Source organism: Haliaeetus leucocephalus, unplaced genomic scaffold (assembly GCF_000737465.1).
Source record: "Haliaeetus leucocephalus isolate CR32 unplaced genomic scaffold, Haliaeetus_leucocephalus-4.0 Scaffold848, whole genome shotgun sequence".
In the NCBI taxonomy this organism is placed as follows: domain Eukaryota; kingdom Metazoa; phylum Chordata; class Aves; order Accipitriformes; family Accipitridae; genus Haliaeetus; species Haliaeetus leucocephalus.
This window is the reverse complement of record NW_010973284.1, coordinates 9,131,175-9,154,964: the sequence shown is the minus strand read 5'-3', so window position 1 is coordinate 9,154,964 and position 23,790 is coordinate 9,131,175. Positions and strand designations below refer to the sequence as shown.

At 44.6% G+C, this 23,790-nt stretch overlaps 1 protein-coding gene across 2 annotated transcripts in view; it reads left to right on the top strand.

The window, feature by feature from the left end:
• The window catches only part of RNF220 (ring finger protein 220), a 228,043-nt gene that overhangs the window by 167,553 nt on the left and 36,700 nt on the right, over nt 1–23,790 (top strand). Inside the window, exons 5-7 of one of the 2 annotated variants that reach the window (XM_010582480.1) lie at nt 100–142; nt 8,079–8,122; nt 9,230–9,362. In XM_010582480.1, coding sequence (XP_010580782.1) covers nt 100–142; nt 8,079–8,122; nt 9,230–9,362 — 220 coding nt within the window. Of the gene's footprint in view, nt 1–99; nt 143–8,078; nt 8,201–9,229; nt 9,363–23,790 lie in introns of both variants that reach the window. The other variant, XM_010582479.1, reaches the window with a different exon arrangement.

Genomic DNA, 23,790 nt, shown 5'->3' with positions numbered 1-23,790 from the left:
GGGGCCGGGCCGGGCCTTGTTTACCGGCGGGGGGCGAGTCGTTTGCATCCGCCACCCGCGGGGCCCTGACACTTCTCCGCTCTTGTCTCCCCTCTGCAGACCTTCCTGCGGGTGCGAGCGAACCGGCAGACCCGGCTGAACGGTGAGTGCGGTCCCGCGCGGCGACCCGGGCTGCCCCCGCCCCGCCGGGCCTCCTCCCGCGCCTCCCCCTTCCGGGAAAACTTTCCAGAGTTGGGCCGAGTTGTGTGACACACACACACACACCCCCCCCACACACACCCCCGCAGGCCGGGAGCTGTGACCTGCCTCGCCTGGGCCTCGGCATGCAGCTGGTGGGGAGCAGGGTGCGTTGTTGGGGTGATGGGGGGGAAACCCTCCGCGTTCATCTCTGGCTTCCCGCGGGAAGCAGTTCTCGCCGCTGGGATCCCACCAGCGAGTTTACACATAGGCCCTGAATCCTGTGTTTTCAATTACGGGGCCAGGCTGCCGTGCTTTCCCGGCTCACATGGCAGAATCTTGCAGTAAACTTTTAAACCAGCAGTCTGAGCGTCTGTGCATCTGACGTCGTGTTTGGTTGGTTGGGGGTTTTTTTCTCTCAAACCCACAGATGCTGGTGCGTTACTTTTATTCTTGTATTTCTGGGCGTTCCGAACAACAAGTAAACAAGTATTTCTTGCAAAAAGTGGCTTGGCATTTAAAAAACAAATCAGAAGTCACTTTATTGCAGAGAGAGAAAGTCCCATCTCTCTGTAAATCAGAAAAAGCCTGAATTTTTTTTTTTTTTTCTTGAGCTGAAGAAGTTGAAACTCTTTTCCCGAAGTTCAGAGAAGTCAGAACTTACCATTTAACTAGTAACAATATTCTGTCATCTGATTTTTGTATTGCTCATAACTGGTCTAATATGTACCACTTAGTCAAAATCTGGTTGTTGGGGTTATCGGGAGGCTTGTTAATTTTGAGCTTCCTGCTGTGATAGTTTGAGATAACACCAGTGACGTTGTGCTGATGCAGTTTAGAAGAAGATAGAACAAAATAGCAAAAGGGCTTTAGAGTGTACTGTTAGCAAAATAGCGTGCCTGAATTTGAAGTACTACATGTTTAGCATAGTCTAAAGCAAATAGAAGCATTATTAAGCTACTGACCCCATATCTGTGATAAGTTATGTATAACCAAATTCAGAGCTAGCTTGGAGATTTTTAAATATCAACCCAGAGGGCCAAAAACCTGTGAACTCTTGAAAGTCTGTTAAGTCGTACAACAAAGAGGTGAGTTGCCTTGCATCAGTTACAGGTAACTGCTGGCAGGTGTGCTCACATCTGTGCTCTGAGATGAGTGCGATGAGCTGCCAGTGTTGGCAGGTAGACCCTTTTCCTGACACAGAGACTTCAGATGGCTGAAATGCACCAAGGTATTGCTCTGCAGTGACTTGTTCTGTGTGACAGAGGTCTCTGGAGTCAGTGATGTCAAACTGTTTCTTTATCATTTTTGGATAGCTGGGGCTAAGCTCCCACCTTCCACCTTTTTTCTAGGCCAACAACGTGCAGTTACCTTATTTTAAATTTTAAAAAAGACTGAGCCAGGCTTGTGGGGTTCTTGGTGTTGTGGAGTCCTTCAGTATGAATGAAAGCTCTTGATGACAGCATGCTCTGCTGAACTGGCTCAGTAGTAGTACATTATGCTTTTGACTTTAACCCAAAGTAGGGCTGCAGCACAATCTGTGTAGACTGTGATCTAGGAACTCCTCTTGGGCCCTGTTCTTGGATGTTTTTGTGAACCTGGGCTCATCATCTAAAGGGAGGCTACTTCTTTTGTACAGCGTTTGCATTGTTTTTGCTGAATCTTTTACTCTTTTTGTATGTACTTTTTGGGGTACAGTGAGCAGAACTAACAGCCATATTCCAAATGAGGACATTTGGTTAATTTATATAATGCCCTTGTAACGCTGGTATTTCCTGTCTGTTCTGTTGTACACCCTAACAGTACTAGGTCCAGACGTTAGGGAGCTGGATGCAGAAATACTAGCTGAAGTGCTTTGGCTTTGGGTCACAAAGAAGGTGAAACTAGATCAGAACATTTAAGCAGTAATGCTCCAATGGAGAACACCTGAGTGCTTTGGGGGAAAAAAATGCTTATTTGTCTATATCTTATGTTTTAATGAGCTTCTGATTAATCAAGCAACTTTATAGCTTGCTCTGTGAGAATGATTTCCTTATCCCCATTAGTTTATATTGACAGAAGTTATGTAGGACTTATCCAAAGATACCTGATTTTTTGTTTCATATCCTTATTGACACACCGAAGAAACTTAGGATACAGAAAATGCAGTCTGTCAAAGAAGAATCTATTTCCTTTGTTTTTATTATGGTTTAAGTGTGCTTTTCAGTTTTGTTGTAAGCAGTTTATCTTGGTATGTCTGTCAAGCTTCTTACCAGTTGAGTCCCAGAACCACTTCTGGTAGCTCCTCCCATAAAAAGGGACCCACGGTGTTTGCTTTTCTATCACCTCGTCCTTGACTCAAATCTCAGCTGCCCAGGTTTTTTGCGTCCAAGTCCTGTCAGATCTCCTCAATGTGTTCTGTCCTGTTGTGGTCACTTGGGTAAGCGCAGCAAGAGCAAAGGAAAGAGAAGGTAGAGAGGGAGAGGTCTTCTGTGAGCTGCTATTGGCCTGGCTGCAACATGATTAGGTCCTGATACTTACATGCTTCACAGGTACCTGACAGTCCAGAATTTTAATTCTGTAAGTCAAACCTTTGACTTAAATTGAACTGTAAGGTGAATGTATTTGCAAGCTCTGGAGGAGGAGATTAATGTTCAGTCTGTTAGACTCTTGGTTGAGTGTATCTGAACTTCCCTGTCAGCCTCAGTGAGTTAATCCTGCACCTCTCACCTGTGCTAAACTCACTTTGCAGAGGTCGTGTCCTTGTGAACCCAGGAGTATGAGGTGTTGATTCCTGATGAACCCATGTGATAAAGAAGGCATTTCTTTCATTTGCCTTATTTCCAGTGTTGCCAAACTGGAAACTTTAAGCCACCCTGTAAATTGATGCTCATGGAGTTTAGCAGTGCAGTGCAGTTAGGTAGTCATTCAAAATTAGAGGCACAAAGTTATGGGTTAGTGTATCAGAAAATGGATTCAGCAGGTTAAGTATGTGCCAACCTCGGAGAACAGTGTCAGACTGAAGGTTGCTGAAAATCATCTGTGTGGAAGTTCAGCCATGCAAATGTGAAAGCCCCACTGAGATCCTTCTGTGAGTTTGGCCCTTAAATGTTCTCGCTCAGGCAGATGAGCAGCAAATTGTACATAAGGTCTGAAACAGTTTAATTCTTGACCATCTGTTTTCTTGCTTTAGCTTGTTCTTGAGATGGCTTTTTGTGCTCTGCCATTGCTGCCTTTGTTCCTTGGATCAGACACTCTTGGATAAGTTGATCACCCACAGAAGCTTTTTGTGATAGGCCTAACAAAAATAGGTATAACTGCTCCTCAAGACTCCTCTATTAGATTTGCAGAGAGCGGGTGCTAACTCCTGCACTTGAATATCTTTGATTCGAATTTAGGGGTATTCGCAAAGTTGGCATTCTCAGTAGAGTTGTAAAATAGGTCCTTACAAAGCTCCTTTTGCACCTGCCTGAGAAGCTGATTCCTGTTTTGGTGGTGACTATAAGCCTGCCTCTCTGGGCAGACCCCTGTGGAGCTGGTCACCATGCAGTTTCTTGTTGAACCACCAGCAGCATGTCATGTGCTTTTGTAGCTGATGGGTGGGGGAGGAATAAGGCTAGATGATTTTCACTGGAAAGGAGACAAAAATGTTTCCACTTAATTTGATTGGCCTGCCATTGCAGGAGCTGCTAATGATGTCTGCATGAGACTCGGGGGACCACTCAAACTGGTGGAGGGAATCATAAGAGATATTGCTAGTAACTTAATCATCTCCTTTGATGCTGCGGTAGAGGTTTGTATAGCGTCCACTGCTAGATGCTATGTAAGAGCGCTTTTGAGGTAATTAGTGCCCTGTCCTGAAAGTGAATTTTTGCTTGGGGAGGGGAGTACCAGTGAAAACTAAAATCCATTAGCTTTTCTCTTGGGAAGTTTTACTGGGCTAGAAAATAATATGATCTTTAGCCTTGATGGGTAGAGCCCGTTGTGAGAAAAGATCCTCGGTCTCTTCCACCCATAAGGCAGCAGCAATGGGCGGTCTCCTTCTCTCTGCACCCATGGGAAGGCAGGGGTCAGTGTACCCTCAGCAGTAGAGGCTTTGTCAAGTGCAATTTTGCTCCTCCTCTAGGGCAAGCAGCTTCTCACCTTGCAGTGAGACCCCGTATTAGGAAAGGGAAGAGCAGGTCCCTTAGCCAGCACAGCTCCAAAGTTAAGTCAGAGACAGTAACTGAGACCTCGGCCCTTGCAGAGGGTCCCAATTCTTACTCGCCTCCATGTGCTACTTTCTCATTCATATGCTGTGGTGACTGAAACTCCCTGGGTGCCCAATGGTTTAGGGTAACCTGTGGGAGAACATGCAGGAGCAGTGTATAGGGTAATGTACATCTGTTAAAAGTGAGGCTTCAAAGGTGCTGGAAGCCCTCTGATGGCCTAATAATAATTATTAATGCTAATAAAAATTAGTGAACTCCTAATCTGGCAGAAGGCTGGAACAATAACTATGGAGTCTTTATTCAGTCAGAGATAAGAATGGGTCATCAGCCTTGTGCAAAAACCTCCTTCCCTGAGCTCCGTCCCCTTGTTGCATCCAGTCCTCCGCTGCCTGCGTTTTTATCTTCCTGAATTACGAGAGGGAATGGCTGCTTCCCCCCCGCCCCATGCTCCTTCGACAGGAGCAAGGGGGAGAGGGATTAGTCAGCTAATTAGAAATGATCGCATCTATCAACACTAATTAACAATCCTGTGGTCTCACTTGCGTGTTCTTTTGAGCTGCTCCCCTTCGGGACAGCGCCGCAATCACCCCCTGCCTTTGGGGCTGCTCTGTCCCTTCTGCGCTGATTGGAAGTGATAGCCGGGCTGCGTGTCGTGTCGGGTAGGGACAACGCTGCTCGGGATGTGCTTTCTAGGCTGCAGCATTCCCTTTCAGCTTCTGCTGTCACCAGGGGCACCCTGGGCCTCTGTGGGCACAACACTGCCGCTGCTAATGACCACAGAATGAAAATGGCAGGGGGATTTGTTTTCAACACCTCTTTCTTCCAGTGGCTTTTTCACTTGTGGCATTAGAACTTAAAGGGCTGCTTCTAGGCGGAGCTAAATGAGCCAAGATGGGGGCTGTCTGCTGAGTCTTGTGTGGAGCTGGACCAGAGTGAGGTTCTGCTCCCAGCTCTGCACTAACATTTCAACAGTAGATCAGGCACTTGTTCTGGTAAAACGGTCCCAAGAATTTATCAGTGCAAGACCTAAAACAAGTTGTCTCCCTTTCATCAGTGTTGCAGTGCATGGACTGGAGGATGGCAGTTAAAAAGTTAAAAATACTAATAAACTTGCCAGGCAGACTGACTTAGCTCAATTGATTGGCCACGGGGAGTCCTACCAGAATAATTAAACTGCTCTCTCCCTACATTTCCCTGTTTAAAAACAGGATGAGGTGAGAGAAAGATGTGTCTGCGATCAGGATAGAGAGGGCTTTGTGCATGTGTTTTTCTCTGGTCAGATAGGTGTTTGCTGGAGAATGCTCAAGTCGTGTCTGATTCCAGCCTCCTCCTACCCTATTTTGTGCTGGCTCTACAGAGCTAGTGTGGCAAGGAAAGAGCATCCTAAATTTATGCGAAAGAGCCATACTGGAGGATATAGGTATTCACTAAACCAGAACTTCAGAAGTCTCTCGTGCACTGAAGTGCAAACCAGAAAGAGCATGGCTTAACTCTGACTACTTCTGTAACAGGGCTGGATGATGTTGAAGGGGGAGGAGGGATAGCGGTTTGGGGTTCAGGAAGGGGAGAGAAAACACAGAAGATGTGTTGGGGGTCATTGTTTTATTTAAAAGTGGAACATAATTCATCTGGGCATGATGAAAATAGTAGTAACACTTTATGATGTTTGCTTTTGTATTCACTGGAAGTCAAGTGGTTTACCTTCTGGAGTAGAAGCTGACAGTATAGGTAAAATAACAGATTTAAGCAGACAAATTAGAAGGGAAACTATTAAAATATCCCACTAGGAATACTAAAGTACCTGAAGTGTGTGGAGATGCAGGTGGGCTGTGGAGCTGTTGGTGTGGTGTACCCAACACAAGAGAGGGTTGTGGAGCTTCAGCAAATAAAATTTAGACAAACTATGAAAGTGGTGTGCGTTTACTTTAGACTCTCTGTTGTTCAAAGTGCCAGGTATCGAAAACACTCTTGTGGTCTCAAGTTCCTGTCACTTGTTCTAGGAATGTCACATTTGCAGAATCATTTTTGTGATTCTAGGAGTGGAGATTTATTTTGCAGGGAGTTTTCCCACAAATCTGTCTCAGTGAGGAAAAGCAATGCCCAGGGAATAGAATTATAGAATCATTTAGGTTGGAAAAGACCTTTAAGATCATTGAGTCCAACCATCAACCATGGCCTCTAAACCATGTCCTGAAGTGCCTTGTCTACGCACTTTTTGAATACCTCCAGGGACGATGACTCAAATTTGAAGCCGCCTTGATCATGGAGCATCAAAGAATGCAGAGGATGATGAATACTCCTAATTCTGGAATGTAGGAAAGTATATCCTAACCTAGAGAGTCCTGAGTCCAGGGAAGCCAACAAGAAAGCCTTGAAAGAAGCCTTTCAGGTCTGTGTCAGTGTGTTCAGCTGAAGCTTTATAATTCACTGGGTGATGTGCGTGCACTAAATTCATGCACTTTAGAAAACTGACAAAAACTTTCCCATACCCTGGTCCTTCTCTTCCTGGCATTCCAGCAGCTTTCTCTGACTTGTTGGCTGCAAGAAGCAGTTGATCCCACAGTATTCAGGCATGAAGGCTTTTGGAGCATGCTGCAGTGCTCACGATGTCAGTAACGATTTCTGGCTAATGCAGCTTTTTGGTGGTGTCGTTTCTCATTATCACATGGGCTTTCCTTGGGCTTTTCCTTGTCTCTCATTCAGAATTTTGACCTTCCTTATTAATTAAACAACGACTTTCCTGCAGCCAGTGATTGAGTTATTCAGTAATACCTGCCTAAAGCCATCATAATGAAGGACAGAAGTTCTTTTTAATGCAAATGATTTGGTTCCAGATGTTTTGATCACATTAAACGATGGCTCAAATTAACCAGAGATTGGATTAAGCAACAGGCTACCTTGGCTGCTTTTTCTAATCATCGTGATTCCTAACATGTTTGTTTTCCAGAGCATGCCCTCAAGAAGGCAGTATAGCCCCCAGTTTTCTTCTACATGAAAATAGTGAAATAAAAATAAGAGAGCCAGAAGCTATCTAGCATAGGTGCTGCATTAATCTCACAAATATCTTTCCTCTCCATGAATGTTACCTGCTACTGAGATACTGCTCTGACTTGTTCATGATGTTCTGGGAAGGAATTATTCAGGGTATACAGGAGGCTCTGGGGTCCTGGAAGTGGCTCTTATGTACCTTGTCCAAGGCTTTTCAGGTGCTACCTCATCCTTCTATGGTCTAAGCAAGTTCTTGTATAGGGAATAGATGTTTTAGCAAATGGGTCTTGGACTTAGAAGGCAAAATCCAGAACAGGATTCAGTGGCTTGATCACTCAACTTTGAAAAAAATTTCAGCCTTCCAAGAGAATTTAACCATTTGAATAACTTACCTGGGAACATGCAGCAGATATTCCCTTTCCTAGTTGCTAAATTGTGAGTAGCCACCTTTCTGAACTTGGGCTGTACTCAGCCACAGGTTACAAATTTAACCCGGAAAGAGCTAAGTAACAGTCTCTGTACTGTTTACAGAGGTCAGAATAGGGAGTTGCAACAGGATTTTCTGGTGTGAAATGTTACCATTTCTGCCAAGTGTTTATTATTTGGAGCTAAGCAAATAGCGAGAAGAGTGTCTTTACAAACTTGACATGTCTTCCTTTTTTTGTTTGTTTGTTTGTTTGTTTGTTTGTTTGTTTGTTTTCTTTCCCTGGTTTCTCCATGCAGCTCGGATTGGAAAAATGAAACGGAGGAAGCAAGATGAAGGGCAGGTATGTCCCCTCTGCAGCCGACCTCTGTCAGGATCCGAGGAGGAGATGAGTAGGCATGTGGAACAATGCCTTGCAAAGGTAGAGGCGCAGCAGGATCACCAGCTGCCATTCCCTTCTCCCTACTCCCAGCTTTGTCTGCAGTTGACCTAACATGGGGCAAAAACTAACATTGCTGAGCTTGCAGGCAGTGCTAACTGTCTCCCTAAGATCTGTAGTCACTTCTCTTTGTCTTGGAAGATGGATTCTTCTGGATTTTTCTCCTGTGTTGTGTTAGTAACTTTTTTTACTTCATGCACCCTTTTGCTGTTATTGAAGTGTAAGTTGTAGACTGTAAAGGTAGAGCTATTGAAGTTTATGAAGCCTTTTGTAGGACTTCATGCTTCCTATGTAGCACAGCAGGAAGAGTCCTTTCTGATCTCTGCCTTTGACAACATTAGAATTATTTTTTGTTGGGTTCTTTTGTAATAGACTGGTATTTGTAAATGTTGCATGACCATTTTATGCCAGGAAGTGCATTTGAGCAGAACCGTTCTCTTGCTGTTCATCCCAAAGACAGCAAGGAAGAAGGAGGAGCAAGCCCTAGGGGAGGGAGAGAGTTATGTCACAGGACTTTCTGTGCTTGTTTCTCAGGAAAAGCCCACAATACAGATGATAAACTCATTCTTGTTGCCTCAAGAGGTGCATGGTGTAAAGAGAGGTGTCTTTTGATCAGGGTCCCCCAAAAATTATGCTGTAGGAGAACATTCCTGCTGGGGGTCAAAGGAATCTGTGGTTTACATGATAGGGGAATTGTGCATGCGAGGCAGGGGAATGCATGTTGAAATGCACACCAGCATTGCTGTAGGAACCGGAGCTTTCATCTCTCTGTGTAAAAATGGTGAACCTTGCAACTTGTTTCGATCTTAAGGTTTTCAAGTTCTTCCAGCACCCATTTACTTCTAGATTTAGATCCCTGGGAATGGGGGCGGGAGTAGATGCTGCTGTCTGCTCTATACTTAGCTGTTCTGGGAACAGTCCAGCTTTTCTTCTCCATCCCACCATGAGTTATTAACCCCAAAGAGCTATTTCATGCATTTCAATGCTCTGCCCCTGCTTTACCCTGTGCAGAGAGAAGGTTCATGCATGACTGAGGATGACTCTGTGGACATCGAGAACGAGAACGGCAACCGCTTTGAAGAGTATGAATGGTGCGGGCAGAAGAGGATACGGGCTACTACTCTCCTGGAGGGAGGATTTCGAGGTGCGCCAGTGTTTTGGGGGCCCTTATAAATTGTTCTGCTGTGGAAGTTGATCATTACCTATCTTTAAAGGGAGGGACCTGGAGATTTGCCTTTCACAAAGGGCGGGACCTTCAGCCTTTGCCAGAATGTAAAGTGATTTCAGCTTTCTGCCTCTCTTGAATGAGAGTCAAAATTTGTGCAAGTCTTGAACAAAAAGTGTGGCATTATTTCTTGCTTGAGAAATGTGGCCGAAGAGGGATTGAGTAGGAATGGGTAGAATGGGGATATCATTTGAGGAAAATAGCTTCTTATATGTTACACATAGTAAGAAATACATGGAAATATGTGAAGAGAGGGAAATAGAAATGAAATTGTAAAAATTCCCAGCCTGAAGTGACGAAAGCTGGTGTATCAGCCTCTGGTGATGTATTGAAGGTGACAGCTAAGTCGCTTTAGCACCTGCATAAAATATTAAAGGGCCAGTTGTGCATTTATCACTCCATCCCTTTTAAGGTTGATAAATGAGAATCCAGGAACCTGCTCTGCACCTCCAGCACTGCAAGCCCTTAGGGCTCCCAGACAAACACGTTTTATTTTTCGTCCTTCTTTTGCTTCTTCCCCAGTGACGGGGAAATCAGTTACTGAGGAGAGAGTGAGTTATGGCAAAATTTGACCTCTCGTGAGCTTTATTGGTGAATGTAATTTTAGCTAGAAACCTGGCCCTTTTCTTGCACTCAGCCCTTTGGCCTCAAAGAGGAGGATTTACTAAACTGTTCGTTGGCATGAACCTCTGGCACTAAGGAAAGTCTCTTGCAAGCAATCCACGTAGCGCATGCCTAATGAGAGGAGTAATGCTGGCTCCCTCCGTTCAATAAAGAGGATGGGATGTGATCTCTTCCTATATCAGCTTGGATTTTAATTTAAAATATCTCAGGGGGAAAGGCTACTATGTAAGGGAGTTGGACTTAAAAGCCAGCCGTGTGCTCAGTGACAGCCTGGCACGCCTGATCTGCTGTTACCTTGTGCTGAAATTAAATTGTTGCTGGGTTGTAGCAGAGCAGATGATCAGGAGCACAGAGGTGAAGGAGCATCTCAGTGCTCCTTCGAGTTTTAAAGGCTACCCAGTGAAGCTCACACAGTCTCTTTCTGTGTCTGTAGCCTTACCTACCTTAACTTTTTTTGTGCCTGCATGGAAAGTTGCATCTGTACGTGATTCCAGGTAGAGGTTTGATGAGACCATGCAAGGCCAAAGACTATGTTTATGTAGTATAGTCACTACAATCCATAGCAGGGGAGCATGGGATGTCTGTGTGCCTCTATTGTTGTCACTGCTAGCCCTGATTAGAAAAAGCTACTTGGTTAATTTCTGTCCTTTTTTGTGCATGCGTAGTTTCTTCCTTCACCCCAGCCGAACACCTGAGTTTGAGGAGAGCACAATCTTCTGCTTCCTTTGGTGTGGACATTGTGCTGTCTTCACCTGGTTAACATTCCTGGTTGCTTTTGAGTTAACTCAATGAAGTGTGATCTGAACCTTTCATGTTGCTTCAGTCATATGGAGAGCTTCTTTCAGATGAGGCTTCAGGTGGACAAAACTTGTGTAATTGATCTGATTAGGCTGTGTAAGTGCAAAGTACTTGCTCCTTGTTGCATTTTCTTCCTTATTTTAAGGAATTCTCATATGTGTTAGTTTATATTATATAGATCAACTGCTTTCCTCCACCAGAAGTTAGACAGGGTCTAGCATCAGTCAGGGTTGTAACCTCTGCTAGATGGCTGCATATGCATGGACAGGTACTTCTGTGGTTCATGCTTGGAAATAGCCTTGCTTCCATCAGGAAGTATGGGGTCTGTCTCTTCTTTCCTTTTTGAGGCCTTCATGACACCTTCAAGAGTGTTGAGTTACATAAACAGATCCAGAAAAGGATCGGAAGACTAGAAGAGTAGAGCACAACTAGATGCAGTTCTAAAACCCTCCATAATTACCCTGATGGGAAGGCTTTTGGATTAGACTCCTTCCCTTTGTGGTGCCGGATGAAAGGTGTCTGTAGATCAGTTCACAAGCACAGGAACCTCCCTGTAGCATTTGTAGTGAGGAACGTTCTTTCTGTGCAGCTTTTGATGGCAGAGCCACTGCTGAAGAAATGACTCCACCTGAGTGGCTGGCAGGTCCCTAGTGCGTGTGTTTCTCCCTGCCCTTCCTCCTCTGGCACACACCTCTGCTGGCAGCTGGATTCAACAGCTGCCACGCTCGTCCTAGAGAGGTGTCCTCTTCCCTAAACAAGGGAACTTCTCGCCACTGAATTTCTACCTAGTATTTCGGGATGAGCAGGTAATATCTGCAGGGTGCCCACCTACTCTGCGCAACAAGTTTCTGTAAAATTTGGGAAGCCAAAGCAAAGCTGGAATGATCTCCCATAGTTGGCTGATTGTATTTTTTAAGCAAGTTACACTTTTTCATGCTCCCTTTTGTGGTTCTCATTGTCTCTGCTGCTGGTATTCAGAGGTCTTCATCAGTCAGGCCTGCTTTGTGCGCTCTCAGGTAACCTTAAGGTGACTGTCTTTTTCCTTTCTCTGCCAGTGTTGGCTCTTGCCTTGTTTTAGGGACAGAATTCTTAATTTACAGCCCTGAAGCGCAGCACAACGTTTTGGGGCTGCTTTCCAGTGTTAGAACTGCTTTGTCTGGAGTTGGCAAGGCCCTCGTTAACCCCCGTCACCCGAGGCTTTGTGTTTGGCTCTGTTCCCTTTGCTGAGAAGTAGCAGCGATGTGGAAATCGAAGGCCTTTTATAATGCCAGACAGCCTTTGCCAGGCTACAGGGATGTCACCAGTGTCTAAAGAGATGACATGGGGAAATATATAAAACCAGAGGGGAAAATAGATGTCCATGTGTCTCATTAATTTCGGTTATAATGGTGTGTTGCTTTGAGGAGATGTCACGGCTGGGCGAAGGGGGAGCAGGACACTGTGGCCAGTGTGTATTGCATGAGTCGGTCAGACCATGGGGCAGCATTATAGAGGTGACTCAAACTTAACACAGGTTCTGGCTGCTTCTTTTTATCATTTTTCGTTAATGGACAAAGTTCATATCACTCTCAAGGTGATGAAAACTCTTTGCTAACTATATGAAAGATCCTGCCAGGTTCTGAGGTAGGGTAAGGTTGGGAGATCTTGGGGGGTTTTCTTCCTGAAAACAGAAAGGTCAGGGAAATGAACAGCCCTGCTCAGATTTTCTGGAAGGTGGTCTAATACCTAGGAGCAATCACAGGCTGAAACTTTCGCGTGTGTGGTTCCTAGGATGACGCTTTCTTGCTTCCAAAGAGCTTGCAAGGAAGACTTGCTCCTGTCACCTGAGGGGCTGTCTTAGAACGTGGAAATTCTTTGTCTTCTGTGTTGGTGTTACAGCTGCACACCACCAGTCAGGTCTAGGGCAGCAGAGCCAAAGCACACCTCCTTGCCTGCCACGGCTTGGCACACTTGAGGCAGCAGGTGGAAAGAACAGGAGACAGCAGCGAGTAGGAGTATGATGTAACTGAGAAGTGCAGGGATCATTATGTTGTCTCTTAAGCTGTAGGGTCTGGTGAAGGCATTCAGTCAGGAAATACTTGGTACTTCTAGTTGTCCTCCTGGCTTCTTAAAGCATCATTTGCTATCACTTAATTTGCTTACCCAAAACTAGAAGAATGCAGGGTGTAAATGAAGATTATTGGCAATTATATATGATTTGGAACCACTTTGTTTCCACAGAGGTCCTGCTTGAACTAGGGCTTTGTAGTAGGAGAGTTCTTGCTTCTGTTTGGGATAGGTGCAGAAGGCTACCAGTGTGAAATACCAAATGCTGTTTAAATCAAGCTCATGCTTCAAAGTGAAAAGCTATACGGATGTAATAATCAAATATTTCCCTACCTTAGTACAGTGTCACAAGACTAAAATTTCCCTTGAAATACCTGAACATTCAGTAACCACCTGTCCCCACATCTCTGGATCATCCCTCTCTGAAGCTCTTTGTTGCAGGGGATTATTTCATGCCATCTTTGTCTAATGAGTTTCTGTGTTTAGGAAGCCAACAAGGCTTCGCAAGTGAAAGCATCAAGTGGCTCCCTCTCTGCTGTTTTGTTTTTTTTTTTAAACGCTCAACATATTTGTAGCAATTCTTCTGTTCCTCTCCAGAATGGATGCACGTTACCCTCAGTGTTTACACTGTAAGGTTATCCCTTTAAAGAATTCCTGAGGGAAGTTCAAAAGGTTTTTTTTTTCTTTGAAAGATTCAGTGTCTCTTTTTGTGTGTATGTCTCTCACTTGAAAGAAGGGAAAAGGAGGGGGGGGAGTGAAAAAAAGTGCTTTATCTGAAAAGAATCACATCAGCTTCGCACTGATAGAAGCTGCTGTCATCTCTTAAACGGCTTAGCACAGTCAAAAGGCAAGAGGACTTAAAACAGTGTCTTACACAGGGATCGATGGGTGGAACACATAACTCGTAACTGCAAAAAAAAAAAGCGCGGGGGGAGAGATAACGGTAATGATTGCATTGAGGGAAGCTTGAGGGAGGCTTGTTCTTTGTAACACAGCTTCAAAGGTGTCTGGACCGGTGCCTAAGCAAACTGTCCTGTGAAGTCGCTGCCTCTGTAGCTCTAGCGAAGGCGGGGGGGATGCTTGCACCCTTCTGTTTCTTAGCAGATGGGACAAAGATTAGTAAATGCCAGGTTAGCAACTCCCTTCTGCTGCTTCAGATTTGAGGAGAGGATTTTGTCGCTTGGTCTCTTGCCGTCCGTTCCAGGAAGGCAGCTTGTCCAGGAGAGGGGAAGGAGGCTAGTGGTGGATGGGGTGGTTGGGGAGATCGGGTGGGGGGACAGGATGTCAGTTTATCGATCGCACCTCAGTCAGGAGAGCTGCAGGCGCAGTGCTCTGAGCACGAGCGGCAGCGTGCTTAATGTGATTGAAAGGCAGTTAAAATGGCGGTGACCTTTTCAGGGGGAATTAGATTGCCTGCCAAGAGTGGTTAGAGGGAGTGATAACGCCAGCTTGAGGAAGCTGTCCAGTCTGCTTCAAAGGGAGAGAGACAGAGACAGGGAAAGCAAGCTAGCAGCAAGTACCATTTAAAGCACAAACTGCGTGGTCTGATAGAAGAGAGATTGCTGTCCTCTTTAGATATGAAAGAATTGAAGAATTGTAGCTAAGTTCTCTCCACCTGCCCCGTCCTCCTCTTCTCCCCTCCAGCTCCCCCACCAAAAAGCCTTCCTCCGGGCGCAGTAGCAAGTTAGTCACCACTGCTCTTCTGGGTTTCTTTTCCTTCAGCAGATCAGTTGTATCAGAAATAACACAGAAGAGAGAAAGACTTTGAAAATGTTAAAATGGTAAGCAGGGCATTTTCAGGGAAGGATACTTTCTAAGAAAGATCAACATGACAAGGATCTGTCTGATAGATTGCAATACTCTTGAAGAAGGAGAAACACACAGGGATTACTTAACTCTGAAGTTTCTCTATTTCTCCATGCTGCCCTCCTCCCAGGCTAGCAAATGGCTTGTATCTGTTCATTAATGTCTTAGCAACGGAAAAGAACACCACAACTTAGTGTATGCACAGGGAGACTTGATAAAGCCTTACAAGCAGTAACAAACTACAGTTTTCCTTGGGTGTCCATTTGCATTGGATCTCGTGTCATCTACAATTAGGGCAGCTGCCTGGAAAGTGGGACTGTATTAAAATGTCTAAAAGTTTCCAGCAGATGGCTGCAGTCCCACTGTTGGCTTTCTATCTCTGCAGAATCAAGATGTGCTTTAGTTTGAGCAGCAAATGTAGGCCAGCCTTCGTCCAGCATGGGTTAGTTGTCCAAGAAGGGGCATTGGTGCAATAGCTATATGTTCCTCCAATTTGTTCTCCTTCTAAATACGTGCAACATTAGAAGCATGCTTTCAAGTGTGAGGTCCTGTCCTCAAAATCTAGGTAGATGCTTTTCAATTCTCCTGCCTCAGCAGCAGGTGTTTGTGGATACAGTGACTTTGCTTGTGTCTGGTAACTGCCTGGCAGAAAGCTCCAAATAGAGGAGTGTCCTGGTTTTGGCTGGGATAGAGTTAATTTTCTTCTTAGTAGCTGGTACAGTGTGTTTTGGATTTAGTGTGAGAATAGTGTTGTTAACACACTGATGTTTTAGTTGTTGCAAAGTAGCACTTATCCCAAGTTAAGGATTTTTCAGTTTCCTGTGCTCTGCCAGCAAGCAGGTGCACAAGAAGCTGGGAGGGAGCATGGCCAGGACAGCTGACCCGAACTAGCCAAAGGGATATTCCATACCATAGAACATCATGCTCCGGATATAAATTGGGCGGATCACTGCTTGAGCATTGGTCAGTGGGTGGTGAGCAATTGCATTGTGCATCACTTGTATTTTCCTGGGTTTTTTTTCTTTTTCTTTTTTGTTATATTCCTTCTCATTACTATTATTGTTGCTATTGTTGTTGTTGTAACTATTATATTTTATTTAACTTTAGTTATTAAATTGTTCTTATCTCAACCCACAAATTTTACTTTTTTTTCCAATTCTCCTCCCCATCCCAGGGGAGGTGTAAGCAAGCGGCTGTGTGGTGCTTAGTTGCTGGCTGGGGTTAAACCACAATGAGGAGGAAAACTCAGTTGTGCTTCTCAGTGCAATTTCATGAACATCAAACTCTACAACAAAAATCCACAAAATCTGTGTTTGACAGGTATGTGGAAACTGAAGCATGGAGAAGCTTCTTCTCTAATGTTACAAAGATAGTAGCAAAGCTGGCAACAGAGTTTAAAAAATCTTGTTCTAGAATCTCACCTAGTAACCAGATGTGCCCTCTTTTTCAGATAAAATATAGTGAGGCTTGCAGGAAAGCTTCAGGAGGCAAGGAGACTTTCGATTTTTCCATGCCAGGAGGTTCAGGCTGCATTTAAGATCATACTAGTAAGAGGGTATAAACTCATCTACTCAAATTCAGCAAAAGAACTTGAGCTGAGCAGTAAAAGTGTGACTTTTCCTGAGGGACTGTGTGGGAAATAGAAGATGTCGCTGGCATATTTAGGGCTTTTGGAAGAATGGTCTAGTAACTAGAATCATCTTCCTCATTTCTGTGTAGAGGAGTCAGAATTCATTCATTTTACCTTGGCAGGCTGAAGCAAACTTCAACTTGGATGCAAGAGCAGGCTGTGGTAAGAGTATAGGGAATCTTTGCCATAATGAAATTCTTAATCTTCCTTCCACTTAGCAAGAGCTCAGTTCAGTGCCTTTCTCTGTCACGTTTCCAGTGTCAGTGTCCCTTGCTGCTTAGTCTCTAAGGTGAATGCATCTATACATCTAAGCATCCTTCCCAGCCTCTCAGTCCTTGCATTTTAGCCTTCCTATATTTGGTTTGCTACCTTCTGCTGGTCACTTCTACCTGCTGTAAGCTTCCAAGTGGGCAAGATGTATAAATTTCATGTTTCTCAAGTGCTTATTCTATGCCTTATCCCCCCTTTAGAGGGCTGCTGAGTCCCAGAGCACTCGTATGCTTTACCTCAGCTCTTGTGTAAAATGGTGGTAATCCTGGTAATCCCTCTGTTGCTGAAGGACGGTACTTTGTACTAGTCTGATGGAGTAGCCCAACCACTCCTTAATGTTTGCACCTCTCTCCTTTGAGAGCAAGTACTTGTCCATAAGGTAATACTTGACCTAAAAATGGTAACAGATCTGTTTACATAGTGTTATATACAATAATCAGATGGGCTGTACCTGACTATTGCTCCATAATTTGTGTCCACATATAGAATTTGAGGGATTCTGTGGCTAATAAATGTCTCTTGGGTATTGTACTGTATATTAATATCAGAAGTTGCCTTTAGTGAGCAGGAAAAACAGATGAGAATAGTATGTGATTTAAAAAGAAAAAAATTCAGAATTCCTATCTTACATACAAAAGCCAGCATGACCCACCGTGTGATTGATGCTCGATATATGTTTAAAGTTCATATAATGCTTCAAGGAACAGCGTTTTCTTCATTTTGGAATACAAAGTAATCAATGGGACTTGGCAAAGTAAAAATCACTTTAAAAAAAAAAAATTGGTGCTTACAGCTGTTAAGTCATGATTGTTGATAGTACATTTTTGTTAGCTTGAACACATGCAAAAATGTAAGAACCTAATTTTTATGCTCACACTGCCAGAACACATTAGCTGAAACAAGCACAATCAACTAAACCTTGCTGTTTGATTTACGTAATGCAACAGCCACTTACCTAGGAAAAGATTTTCTGTGGGAAGAAGGGGAATTCTCTCCATTTGACAGTATTGTGTGTCGTATTTGGGGGAGGAAAAGGGGTGTCTGTCACCCAGCAACAGAGGAAGGAGGAAAAAATTTAGTTAGAAGGAAAATAGAAAATGCAGTTGTAACACCATAAAAATTGGCAGGGGGAGTAAGGGAGCAGGTAGAGCACCTGAAATTACTCAATTTTTTGAAACTGACTGGGTTTTGAGTTGACAGCATCCCTTTAAACTTCAGTTTTCCTAGGTCTCAGACATGCAACATACGATCTTCCAGTCCCATCTGCTGCACTTGCTTAGCTGCTCTCTGCAATCCATTTTTCTAGTGGTCTGTCTGCTCTGGTTTTGAAAGTCCCAGGCTTTAAGACAGTCATTTGGTTGTTTTTTTTGTTTGTTTGTTTTTATTCCCCCCCCCCAAGCATCTACAGTTTTGCTAGAACTGCAGCCTACTTCTTGGACACTCAGGTCAAACTTCAGCCTTAAGCACACAATAGTTGATTGACGTGATTTTAATAGCATTTTAGAATACAGTTGTTAAGTCAGGGGCAGTGAGATTTTTCTAAAGGAAAAAAGGAGCACGGGTCTCAATGGTTCTAAACAGCTCCTGTCTCCGCATGTCGTCTCTTACACTCGGCGGTGAAACGCATTATCGAGTAGCGCCCGGAAAGTGGCTAACTGCGTTTGACACACGCCAACTCCCTGCCTCCACACTGGATAATTGCATTGTCAACTGTTCAGCAAAGTGGCAGGTGACACTGCAGCCGGATTGATTGTCCTAGTATGGAGGCTCCCAAGACTGTCAGCCACCCAATCGATAGAGTTTACACAAGACACCGTGACTGCATCTGTAACTAATTTCAGTTTAAACCTCGCAAGATGCGGCTGTCCCTGTTTCCTGGCCTCTCTTCTCCTTTGCTTGCATCTTCTCCCTGGACAAGGAAGTTGCTTTTCTGCTGAAAGCCCGGCTTTATTTCTTGTTTTGGAGCTGGAAGTGAAGAAATCAATGGTGTGTTTTGTGGTTTCAGAGTTGAGGGCATTACAGCACATGGCTAACTAGCAGCTCCAGTTTTGCAATCAATAGGCTGATCAATTGATTAAATTAGCACTGATTTTTCTTTCTTCTTTCCAACCTAGAAAAGAATTAGTTTGGGGGGAAGAGCATGTGGGTTTGGCCCATGAAATTTAGCCCTTGGTTTTTCCAGTCCTTGGCTGCCTTTCCCCCATGAATACAATCTCTGTGCTCATCATTATTTAAAGCAAACTGCATTGAGCCCCGCCGCTGGCAGTGGCCCGCTGTAAGCCAGGGTGTCACTTTCAGCTGTTCACCAGCCTTGCTGCTTCATGCTCGGCTGCCTTAGAAAAGTCATCCTCCAAGCTCTGCTGTGTTGCTTTATTATTGGCAAAGTTGCGACATTCCTGTGATCCCTGTCAGTGGTGCTTATTGATCCAGTGATGTGAATCTGCTTAGTGATTCAAGATTACTTTAATTCTCCCTTTTCCTTTTTTGTTTGTTTCCACCCTCTCCCCAGGGGAACAAAAGCTTTCAGATCCACCTTTTCCTGACTGTGGAAAACGAGCCGTAGCTGCAAAGACCATGTCTGTTGCTGCTGCTTTTGTACTTCAGCTCTGGGTTTTGAAGAGCAGCCTTTGAGATAGACATGAGACTGTTCTCACCTTAGTGCATCATGCTGGCATGAGGCTCTAGGAGGCAACCATGCATGAATGGCCACACCAGATCACACCCTTTGGTCTGAGTGCGTTTTCCCCTCTGCAGCCACAATCCATACCTCATGGGTTACAGAGAAGCATTAAAGAAATCTCTGGAATACTCCTTGGTGCTGCAAGGGCTGGGGAAGCCTCTTCCCTGAGCCTTGCAGCAGCTGGCCCTTACCCTGTACAGCAGAGCTTGCCTGCCCTTTGTTCAGCACACTGCTGCAAAATGATGTTAATGGTCGTAAAATTATATGGCCCCTTTCTTTAAAGGCAGCTGTTCCTCTGATCTATTAGCAAAGATCACTGTAAGCATCCGAGACACTGGTAAGCAGTCAGGTCTCTGGCAGCCCATTTGTGTCTCTGTGGGAGCTAATAGACGGCATCAGATGGATGCATCTGCTGTTTCAGGTGTACGCTGTAATGACACAGTTGATCGTCAGTTTTCCAGGTAAATTACTGTTTTGCTTGAAAAGGATCTGGCTCCAGAGAAATGAAACCCTTGTCCTGTAAGCAGCTTTTCATGGCCTCTGAATGTCATTTTTCGTGCAACAGGCTGGGAAAGTCACCAGAAGAATTCTTCTGTCCCTGTTGTGCTAGGAAGAAAATGGGGGAACAATTCCACTGTCCAAAAATATGGCTGGGGAGGTGTTACAGATCTGCAGACAGACTTGTTCAGCATGGCCTCATCTCTGCCTTCCTCTTGTTTTCAAGAATCTCTAATGGCTTTCCCTTTCTTCCCAAACGCCTTTTAAAATAAAATGCCATCCGTGCTACCTTGTCCTCTTAGTACTAGTTTGGGATACTTCAGCAGCTGATGAAATAAACCCAGTTTAGAGCCGTTCTTGGGAAGTGTGTGTGAGGCCTGGCCGTGTGTCTGCATAAACTACTTTTATTGCCTTCATTGTTTTTACTCTCCAAGAAGCCAACGAGTGACATTTCGTTAAGAAAATAGAGTGAACGTGCTGGAAAGGGAGGTTGTGTAGAAGGGGGTCACTGCAAGGAGTGTAATTAGCAAAGGCTACAGTTCTGGAGATTTACGGGAGGCTTTTTTTCTTCTTTCCTGAACACATGTAAATTACCTGCAAGCAGAATGAATGCCTCTTCCGAGCCAATACAGGCCCCAGTAGAGCTGCATGCCCCTGAGATGGATTTCAATTTAGACCCACTTACCGAATTTACACAAAATTCTGGATTTCTAGAATATTTCCAATATAGATTTGATACCCCCCCATTCCTTGGGGGCCAAACAGGAGAAACGCTAGTTGTGCAGATGAGTTTGATCCTCTGCATGAGCAGCATCTCATAGCTGCATTCATAATGGTGGTGCAAATAATAATACTAATGTTTTAGTTTTGTTCCTCACTCTTGTTCAGAGTGATAATTAAATGTATACAGCACAGCTGGCCCCCAAAACTGACTTTATCTGCCCAGATAGGAGTTGAGGTGCAGAGGTGAGGCACAGTAGGTCTGTGCTTTTCTGCCTGTGCTGATGAAATTTGGCTGTGGTTGTTTGGGTCTGCACTGGTCTGGTTGTCTTACCTTTCTGCTCTTGAGACTGCCAGTCTCTGTGTGAGCTCATGCCTGCGCAGGAGCCAGCAGTGCTGCCAACACCTGAAGCAGCATATGTTGTCACTTTGACCATCTGCCACTGAACATGATGGAGAAAAGGAGGGACTTGAATGTGAGGCCCTTCTATCTGTTCTGTGAATCTGCTTATATATCATGTTAATGACCCTCGATCTTAGCTTGAGCCACCATTCACTTTGAGACATGATGAGATGACTGGTCATCGGGGGGGTTGCACAAAGGAAGTGAGATTTAAGAAGCAGTGCAGAGGTCAGAGAGGATGCTTAGGCATAGGGGACGGCTTAGGAGAAAGAAAAGTGCTGTGACAACTTACGGAAAGGGGAAGAAAAGAATTTCTGATGAGATTTATCTCCAGCCATTATTAATAGGCACATGGAAGAAAGCGGGAAGCATTTTCCAGTCTCCTTCAAGCTTAGCTGATTCCTGTAGTCTGCCAGTGCCTGCAGCCTGGCGGCGGCAAAGAGGCATGTGAATTTTTTCTGCTTCTCAGACTTCTGAGTCAGTATTTCAGAAACACTGTTGCTTGTGTAGAGTACCTAAATTTTTCAGGAACTACCTTGAATTGGTGCTCGGACAGACTGCTTCGAGGCCAGCCCAAGCAAAGCTGTGTACGCAGTGCTGGAGGGTGGCGGGCACTCTAGGTAAGTGATGTTGATAGGTACATTCTGATTGATGGGGGAGTTTGTCTCCCAAACTGTCACAGGGTTTATAGAGGTGCCACTCAATACCAGTGCTGGAATTGCTTGTCAGAGCACCTGGCTACAAGAGCAATGGGGATTGGAGACAGAGCTGTAACTTTGTTTTTTCTCTGCTTAATGGCCCTGGCGTCTGACCTGCCTGCTCACTCCTGTTTGTCTGGACCTTAAGGAGGCAGCTGGGATTAAGACTGTCAGAGGATTGTGCTGCTTTAGCATCAGGAGGCTAATTGTATCGGGGCTGGCAGCTTATGACAAGCGGTTGCTTCCTAGCAAATGCATGGCAAGAGCAAAAAATTCTTCAACAAGGAAAGGGAAAGATGTAGGAGAGTCTGCATTTTCGTTTGTTCTTTTTTCATCTGAAAGCAGCGTTTTCAAATTCACATGTGGAATTACATTTCTCAGGCCTTAGGTGACTCTCCTTGTAAGAGTCACAGCTGCTTCTGTGAATAACAGATCATGTCTCTTGTGAATTCCTAGGTCAAACTCACAACTTAACATTTAGTTGTCAGATTTACATGTTGGGATAAAGTTCTGGTCCCGAGCATTGACCTCTGGATAGTGGCACTGGCTTTAGAGGTCTGATCTAGGCAGCACTGCTGATGACCATGAATTACTGCTTGACCTTCAGAAGCCAAGCCTTGGTGGAGGCTTCCCCATTCCCAGTGCACGCTATTGAATTGCAAATCACCTGAGCGTAGTAGTAGTGGGTATTCTGGAAGCTCCTGTTCTCCTCTAGTAGGTCCAAAGTAATGCTGTTGCAAAGGCCATTTTATTCTCCTTGACACCCTCTGTGCTCCATTTTACGTTTTCCTTGCTCCTGGATGGCAGTGTATGCTGCCGGCAGGAGCTGGAAGTTGTGAGCCCTCTTTACACTTGGGCTGAGTTAGTGAGAAGCAGGTGTGATCCTACTGGGCCTTCCTTGCATTTAGTGGTCCTCTTAATCCATTTATAACAGCACTTGTCCAGAAATCTGGTTTGAATGAGCCTGAGACGAATGAATAATGTCAAGCAGTTCAGACGTCAAATATTTGAACAGCTGCGTGGGTGTTTTCACTGGCTGTGTGCATGGAAGCAACCCCAGGAAGTTAGACAAGGAGGGTCAGGTCGAAATTGTGGCACCAAACCCCAGCCTGCAGGAACTGGCCTCAAAATCCATCCCTGCTGCAAATCAAAGGGCGTTAGGATGCTGGTGGCCAGCCATTTGTTCTGCAGGTGATGCTGGACTAAGCTTTGCATCCTGTTCTTTGGTATTCTCTAGCATGCAGTGGTAGTACTGGGATTTATGGACCTTCTGATTCACATTGGAAACATATTTTGTGGATGTTGTTTTTTCCTGTTTTTTAAAGCAGCCTCTGAACTCCTAAAACTGATAGCACAGCTTATATACAAGTCTTTTCTGGGTACACTGAGGTTACTTTGTTTAGCATATAGTTTCTGAATCAGTTCTCAGGGTTTTTTTACTGTGTTGCAAGGGATTGCACTTGCTTATGTTTAAAAAAAAAAAAAGAAGCATATTTGGTGAAAATCTGAGAGTTGGATCTCCTTATTGCAGCTTCCTTTAGGCCCTGGCCTGGGAGTCCTGTTTGATCAGAAAAGAAAATTTGCCCTTCTCCTGCCCCTCATCTTAACCTATGAACTTCTCTGCTATGCCCTCCTCTCTGACTGAAATGCTGTCCCAGATCATCCTAGTGTCTATCTGTCATCATAACATGTACTGTCCAAACCCTTCCCCTGTACCCTGCCTCTGTATGGAGGATAGTACTCTGTTGGCAATGTGGTGGTTCCTATTATAGAGCTAGATTCAGCAAAAGCTCTGGAGTATTTTCCTTTCAGACTTAAAAGGGATTTTCTTAAGTACAAAGGTTTTGAGAGCAAGGACGCCAGGATTTCAAAGTCAAGGTGCCTTAATATTTGTAAATTGTATCACAGTAAGCAGATCTTCTTTTCTTAAGCTCTAACCATAAACCACTAGTTGGCCTGAGTCACTTGGAAACAAAATTGATGGAAAGGTGCATGTTTGCTGTGTGCTTGGCATCCTTACAGAGAGACAGACACAGGGAGTGGTCCCACTTACATTCAACTCTTTTGGACACCTTTCCCCCCCCGCCCAAGGCACTTGCTCCAAGTATTCATTGTCTGGCTAACATTCAGATCACCTCCGGGACTGGCCAAGTCACAGCTCCAGCTTTGCATGA